Below are 8,355 nucleotides of genomic sequence, written 5' to 3' on the forward strand. Positions count from 1 at the left end.
AAGAAATGGATGGGTCCATTCCGGCTGACTTTTTTTCCCTTAAAAACATACTAAAAATTACGCTTTATGTGTCAATAGACCTTTAAGTAGAAGACCTGAATCAGTACTTGTGTTATAACCTGGGATTTTATTATTTTTTTTTTACATGAGTATCTTCTTCTTCTTCTTCTTTTCCTTTCGGCTTGTCCCGAGTATCTGTACTACTAAAGAACAGAGTGTGAGTGTTCCTGCCACCTCTCATTTGTAACCATCTTAACACAGCCATGGCATATAGCATTATATACTAAATGAATCTTGCTCTTTTGAATCATTTCAACATTCTCCCGGAATCCTGCGTTTGTTTTTTTTTTTTTTTTTTTAGATTGAAGTACATCCATATGTCTGTGCTGTTCTCGAGCTACTGTATCATTTGGAGGCCATGGTCAAAGCTCAGCAGTGCGTCTTTCAATCTGCCCACCAGGATTTATTGACCTTTCGCAAGCAGGCAGGCGGTTGCTGCTAATAATCGTTTACGCATATCGCATCCTCATTCTTTATGTCTTACATATACGCGTACAATGGAACCTGTTGTTTTAACTCCTACAGGACATAGCTGTCTGTTTTCTGCTTTTTTTATTCCTTCAACATAAATAGTTATACATTTCTGTATTGCTTGTACTCATTATGGTTGGAGATTCGTGAAATAGAGTCCACAGCCAGGACTGGTTACAAGTCCAACAAACACTAAGTTAAGTTCGTTATCGCATATCCCTCTCGGTTGAAATTCACCTACTTGAACATATCCTTTGTTATTTACGGAAAACGATATTCAGAAGAATATTGATTGATACAGTTATTGAATAAATGAATAATGAAATTATCATATATATTAAAGATGGGATTGAGTCCCATTTGTTTCGCAATAAGCGCCTCGCCATTGCTTAATGAAGCGCTGAAACAGATCAATAAATGTGTCACCCAGCTGGGTGCTGACGTCAACATACTACAGCCAATCCTGGGTACTCTTGACACTTTTTTTTTTTTTTTTTTTGGTAATCCTCTTGTCCGATCAGCGCCTCACTGCGCTGTTTGCGCCAGGAATAGTCCCATAAACACGCCACATTAACCGGACTTACACAGACAGCGAAAGACTCAGCCTTGAACGGATTTTCCGTTTCATGTATATTTAATTTAGACATGGCGCACTTTTATAAAACGACTATCTCAGAATTATCCGTGCGTAAATTCTAACTGTGGTTATTACGCACAGACCGCAATTGTTTTTTAATCTGCTTGGAGGCGATTCTTTCAGATATGTTTTCACTATTTCACGGTTTTGTAATGCTCTGTGCGCTGGGCTGTCGGCACCAAGCGATCGGCCAAGCGGACGACGGTAAACGGTACATCTGCCGAGCAGTGCCCCTGGTCGGCGACACCAGCTGCCCGGTGACCTTGTTACCCGAATTCAACGCCGGGGGTCAAGAAGAGGAGCTCCGCAACACCGTAATGCAGCTCCGAGAGACAATTCTGCAGCAGAAAGAAACCATTTTCAAGCAGCTAGGAACCATCAACGAACTGACCACCAAATTGTCCCTGTGCGCGTCAACTACCGATGACAGAAAGTACGAGAAGGGGGGCCCGTGGGGCAAAGGGAAGCAGAACACGATGGGAGACGTCCCCAGAGATCCGAACGACACAGTGGAGAATCTTGGCAAAACAATGCAGGGGCTCAAGGACCGCCTGGAGAACCTGGAGGTAAATCCGGCACTCCCGGTGCTGCCGATGCGTAAAAGCGCATCGACGCTATGTATGCAGTCTTGTTTTTGTACCGTTCTCAACACAAAACAACTTGGAGTAATTAGGAATGTATAGTAAAACTGCACTATATCACGTTGAGAACTATTTCTAATATTTATATATTATATATATATTTCTATCTATCTATATCGTCAGATGTGTCAAACATATGTTACATACAACATACCTGAAATAGCATGACCGTCAGAATAGACTAAATTAATAGACAAAATAGTTAAAATGGAATGAATAAAATACAAATAAACTGGTTGTTCTAAAGTATGTACATTGTGCCTTATCCTATTCATAATATAACCATTGTGGTCAATCTGGGTCATTTAACAAGAACTGCAATTTCTATATACATATTCTATGTACTGTGGTATTGACATTATGAATAGTAGTGTACACAGTCTATCTATCTATCTATCTATCTATCTATCTATCTATCTATCTATCTATCTATCTATCTATCTATCTATCTATCTATCTATCTATCTATCTATCTATCTATCTATCTATCTATCTATCTATCTATCTATCTATCTATCTATCTATCTATCTATCTATCTATCTATCTATCTATCTATCTATCTATCTATCTATCTATCTATCTATCTATCTATCTATCTATCTATCTATCTATCTATCCAGTCTGCTAACATATAATCAAATGAGTTGCATAATATTTGTAAAATAAAATGTATGTAACATTACATTTCTGTCCCCTCTTTAGCACCATGTCTCGCTGCCAGGTCAATATTCAGTACTTAATAAATAATTTTTCTTAACGAGCTAATTTGAGCTACAACGTAACAGTCAGCCTAATCAATTAACCAAGCGCAAGATCTCATTGGATTGCACTAATGTTGATTTGGTAAATGTTTAAACTATCATCAACAGACAAATCAATGTATCAAATCAGCGAATGTCATAAAATACGTCAAAAGATAGTTAGCATTCAAAACAGATAGATATTAAGTAGAAACATGCATGAAAAGTCGAAACTAGAATAATTAGAGATTTTTTTTTTAAATCCAGAAACTGTCTCACTAAAATACAAGATCTCTTCTTCTAGGCAATCTTTAATCACTGTTTAATGGATAGAGAATCATTACAAATACATAATCCCAAATATCCAGTAGCTAAATAAAAGGTGAGTTTCAAAGATGGTACTGAATACAACAGGTCAATAAAAATACCATAAATTCTACAATAGCTACATTTGTAGGCCAGTCAGGCGCCTGACGAATCCCGCTATGAAGTCAAAAGCGTCTCCCGCTGTGATCAACTGTGTCCACTTCCTGCTCGTCCATCTTTAGCAACAGCAGATGCGGGCCAACATATCTGGCGCGTCGTTCCCCAGCGAGCTGCGTGACCTGCTGCAGCGTCGCCTGGTCGAGCTGGAGAAGCAGCTCCTGAGGAAAGTCAGCAACCTGGAGGAGGAGAAGAGCGTGCTGTCCAACGCCACAGCGGCGTACCGGCTCAAGACGGAAAGTACGCTCAATGCGCTGGTGGAGAGAATAAGTGAGCTGGAAAAAGGTGAGTTTTTCATACATTTCAACAAAAAATACATTGTAAATGGCTTGAATGGAAGTCAATAAACTGGTACCCAGCTTGGACTGCAGAACAAACATTGTTAGTCAGGCAAACACTCAGACCTCACATACTATACTTGTATGTGTATGTTTTTTCTGGATGAATAAACAAAAATTAGCTAATAATGCACACTTGAAGCTTAGGGTCAATCCACTCAACCATTTTTTCATCCTAGGCCTGTTCTGCTGGCCCAAACACCATCAGAATCACTGAACAACTTTTACAACATAGTATTTGTTGGACAGAAATATATTATTTCATTCCTTGCAATCTATTCTTTGCTGCACTGTTTCCACTATATAAATTGATAAAATTGTCAGATTTTCTGTGCTGCCATGTCAATATAATCAGCACGAGGCCTTTGTAATCATTTATACTACCTGATATCACTTAAACTATCATCGTAAAGTTTATTTCTTTCACCAATCAGATTTAAAATTCGCCTCACATCAGCAAAATCAGCATTTTTCTGTCCTCTGGTTAGTCAGACCAAAACTTGCTATAGCCAAGTTCGATTAGCAATATACATCCGCAACAATCTGCACACGTTCATAGAGTTCATAAGCATCTCTTTGGTATTTTATTTAAATGCTTACTGTTGTTGTCTTGCTATTTGAGCTCTATCGATTCTGCACTGCTTAAGAAGTTACACATGGCAGAGCTCCATGATGCTATGTCGTGTTTTGTATCGTATTGATGGTTTATATAATTGCGACGTGATCGTGGTGTTAAGAGGTGAATTAAGTCCGCTCAGTCCCCACTGAAGGCCTAAGTATCAACAACACGGCCCACCAGTTTAAAGTGTACTCCGGTTTTCCTTTAATTTCAACAGTTGATGTGAGACAAAGGGTAAGCAATAACACAACTCAATTGAGAATCAACAAACATGAACAATACACTGGAGGACATGTTATATTCACACTACATAAAGCATCTGTTACATGGATAAAAGTATCGGAACTACTGCTGTCACGATTTAATCTCTTTAGAACCGATTGATAGAGATCTCGTCAAATACTCAAGCAATCAACGACCTCCCTACCATGAATTTTAAAAAAAATAGTGTGGTGGCAGCAGCACAGTGGTCAGCTGGTAAAGTGTTGGCCACACAGTTCTGAGATCCCGGGTTCAATCCCAGACCCGCCTGTGTGGAGTTTGCATGTCCTCCACATGCCTGCGTGGTTTTTCTCCGCGCACTCCGGTTTCCTCCCACATCCCAAAAACATACAACATTCATTGGAAAGTCTAAATTGACCCTAGGTGTGATTGCGAGTGCGGCTGTTTATCTCAATGTGCCCTGCGATTGGCTGGCAACCAGTTCAGGGTGGACCCCACCTCCTGCCCGTTGACAGCTAGGATAGACTCCAGGCCCCCTGCGACCCTTGTGAGGATAAGCAGTTAAGAAAATGGATGGATGGATGGATGGATGGATGGATGGATGGATAGTGTGGTGGCACGGTGGAGCAAATGGTTAGAGCACTGGCCTCACAGTCCTGCAGACAGGGGTTGAAGTCCCGTTCCCCCATGTCTGGAGTTGATATGTTCTCCCTGTGTCTGTGTGGGTTTTCTGCGGGTGCTCCAGTTTCCTGCCACATTCCAAAAACATGAATTATTTGGAGACTCTAAATCACCCCTAGGTGTAATTCTGAGTGTTACTGGCAACCAGTTGAGGGAAAATTAAAACAAAAATGCAACAAGGAGGCAATTATTTTTTGTAAATGTCTGCTGCAATTGACTGGTAACAAATCCAGGGTGATTCCTTCTTCTCAGTCAAAGTCAACTAATACACAGTAGGTTCTAGGTGACCCATGCCCCCAAACAAGATAAGCAGTAGAGAACATTGATGCATATGAAAAACAAAAATGCACCATTCAATAATATACTAAAGGTGACCTATTTCCCCGCTCCACACGGCCAGGTGGGGAGGACTTCAAGTCCCCTGAGCAGTTCAAGCTCTCCCTTCCTCAGCGTACAAACTACTTGTACGGCCGCATCATCAAAAGCCTCCCGGAGATGTACGCATTCACGCTCTGCATGTGGATCAAGTCCAGTGCCACTCCGGGCATCGGGACACCCTTCTCCTACGGTGTCCCTGGACAAGCCAACGAGATTGTGCTGATCGAGTGGGGAAATAACCCAATTGAACTGCTCATCAATGACAAGGTGAGTCATCACCGCTTTTATGAATAAAATAACTGGCGCCGTCTAGCTAATGGGGTTTGACTGTAAAGGTTGCGCAGCTGCCCTTGGAGGTACGTGACGGAAGGTGGCACCACATCTGCATCTCCTGGACCACCAGGGATGGCCAGTGGGATGCCTATCAAGATGGAGAAAAGCAAGGGAGCGGAGACAACCTGGCTGCGTGGCACCCTATAAAACCAGGAGGGGTGATCATCCTGGGCCAGGAGCAGGTATCACGGGAACATGCAGTTGGCGCAGCGAAATTTTCACTGCGGAATTAACTGATGACAATGTAACAACTAAAAAGATAACAGGTTATTTAAACTAGTACTACTGTCAGTCTTTGAATAAATAATGCTTTTTTTATTGCAGTCCAGCATGCGAAAGATCAGATTACTGATGGCTTGGTATATAAATTTGATATCACATTTAGATGGACAGATCAACCCCAAAAAATGTAAAGTTATAGTCAATATAGAAATTATACAATGAGGGTTCATCCATCTTCTCCGGGTCGGGTCGCGGGGGAAGTAGCTTCAGGAGGGATACCCCGACTTCCCTTTCCCCAGTCACTTCTTCCATCTCTTCCGGAGGGATCCGAAGGCGTTTCCAAGCCAGCCAAGAGACGTAGTCTCTCCAGCATGTCCCGGGTCGTCCCCAGGGTCTCTTTTCAGTGGGACATGCCCGGAACACCTCACCAGGGAAGCGTCCAGGAGGCATCCGAATCAGATGCCCCAGGCACCTCATCTGGCTCCTCTCAATGTGGAGGAGCAGTGGCTCGACACTGAGCCCCTCACGGATGACCAAGCTTATCACCCTATTTCTAAGGAAGAGCCCGGACACCCTGTCGAGGAAACTCATTTCGGCCGCTTGTATCTGGGATCTTGTTCTTTTGGTCACGACCCACAGCTCGTGCCCTGTAGGTGAGGGTAGGAACGTAGATCGACTGGTAAATTGAGAGCTTCGCCTTTCGACTTAGCTCCCTCTTTACCACAACGGACCTCAACGCCCATTAAGCCCTTCACAATCAGCAGAAACATGAGTATTACCACGTTATATCGCGGTTAAACGATCACTGAATTTATTTTTTATTTCCGTGGCATGTTTGTGAAATTCCCCCTACAGTACACTGTGGAAATCTCTGAAACCCTCACATGTGAGAAAGCAGAGCCACAGTTCCAGATGCACGTTTTAGTTATTTGCTCAATGGGGGGAAAACAACCAAACAAACACAATGAGCGCACTCACACACAGGCTTCTGTCAGCCACAGCTCATGCCCGGATACTCCCACGCAGACTCGCCATATACAGTAGGTCCAACTAACTGGACAACCTCCCTTCTGCTTCTTAAAGGTACATTATTTACAGTAACAGACGGGTATTGTTCTACAAATAATGCTGTTGTCTCCAGGATGTTGTAGGTGGACGCTTTGACGCCGGACAAGCCTTCGTGGGAGAACTGAGCCAAGTCAACATTTGGGACCGCGTCCTCAAGCCAGCCGAGATCCAGGCTATGGCCAACTGTACGTCATACTTGCCGGGTAATGTGATCTCATGGATGGCCAGCAATGTCGAGGTGTTTGGGAGGGGAGCCTTCAAGAGGCCCTTGGAGATGTGTCAAGAGCGTCTCCCTAATAACTGAGCACTTAGCATCTGCCTTTTGTGTTGATTAGCTGCTACTTCCACGCATTTATTTTTTTCCTAATTACTGTGAGACAGTTTATGGAAGCTGTGAAAAACAAGATTGTAAGCGTCACAAATAACAATGGATGTGGACATTAGGACAGAGGCTTTTGAGATGATGAAGATCAACTGGAGGCGCATAACCGTACAAACGCTGCTGATACAAATACAGTACACGGAGAGACGCAGACTGGCGTTGACGTGAGCTTCTGTTGCGTGCCGTGCAAGAGAAAGTAGGAGAGAGGATTATCTCCGAGGTCTGGCTAATGTTATGTCTCTTGCTCGACGGTAGATTCTGCTTGTAGCCAAAATCAATCGCATATTATATCCTGACGTGATTAGTCTGGAAAACCATTCTACTCAATTCACACTTTCAGAGAAAAAGACAAAATCGATACTTTGTATGGACGTGATACCAGTGATACTAATAAATATATCACAGTGCTTTTTCCCTCCTGCTTGCCTTGTTCATATAAACAAAACCAATTTAAACGGAGATTTGTGTTTATTGTATAATTATATTGTTCAAAAAGACTTGTTTTACATAGCTGCAGTGGATTGTACATGTAATTATTAGCACAGCGAGAGTATAAGTGAACTGCAAACTACTTCTAATATATTTATGGTATGTGTCATATTGTGTACACCCCCTGCAATGTTTTGTATCACGTAGCTATTTTGCATGTTAAATTTTACATAAATGTTCGTGTGGCCTTTGTAGGGACTAAAGTGCCAACAAGGAATCTGTTTGTATGAAAATGACTTTGCCAGTCAGTGTGCAAAATAAAAAAGAGCTGTTGCCTAAATGAATGTTTGTCACACTGATTCTTTTTTTGTAAAAAAAAAAAAAAGGACATTTTCATGGAATCATTTTTAAACAAATAGTAAGAACAATATTTTGGGATTGAGTAGTCTTTGAATTTCAACAGTTAATTGTAATAACTAGTTTTAATATAATAGCAGTATATTTAAGGTGTTTTTCCCCACAATTTTTGACACATTTCAAAAAGGAGGATTATTTCCATCAAGAAAAGGAATGGTGTCAAGACTACAGAGCAGCATATAGCGTATTTCATACACAAGTGCTTCATACAATGTGCTTTACAGGATAAAACG

At 41.8% G+C, this 8,355-nt stretch overlaps 1 protein-coding gene across 1 annotated transcript; it reads left to right on the forward strand.

Annotated features, from left to right (window-relative positions):
- The first annotated feature begins 1,293 nt into the window (after positions 1-1,293).
- nptx2b (neuronal pentraxin IIb) lies at positions 1,294-8,005 on the forward strand. Its single transcript, XM_061810591.1, has 5 exons — positions 1,294-1,734; positions 3,099-3,318; positions 5,294-5,538; positions 5,607-5,786; positions 6,968-8,005. The coding sequence occupies exons 1-5, from the start codon at positions 1,294-1,296 to the stop codon at positions 7,196-7,198; spliced, it is 1,317 nt and encodes a 438-aa protein (XP_061666575.1). The 3' UTR covers positions 7,199-8,005.
- The last annotated feature ends 350 nt before the right edge of the window (positions 8,006-8,355 follow it).

Source organism: Syngnathoides biaculeatus, chromosome 22 (assembly GCF_019802595.1).
Source record: "Syngnathoides biaculeatus isolate LvHL_M chromosome 22, ASM1980259v1, whole genome shotgun sequence".
NCBI lineage: Eukaryota > Metazoa > Chordata > Actinopteri > Syngnathiformes > Syngnathidae > Syngnathoides > Syngnathoides biaculeatus.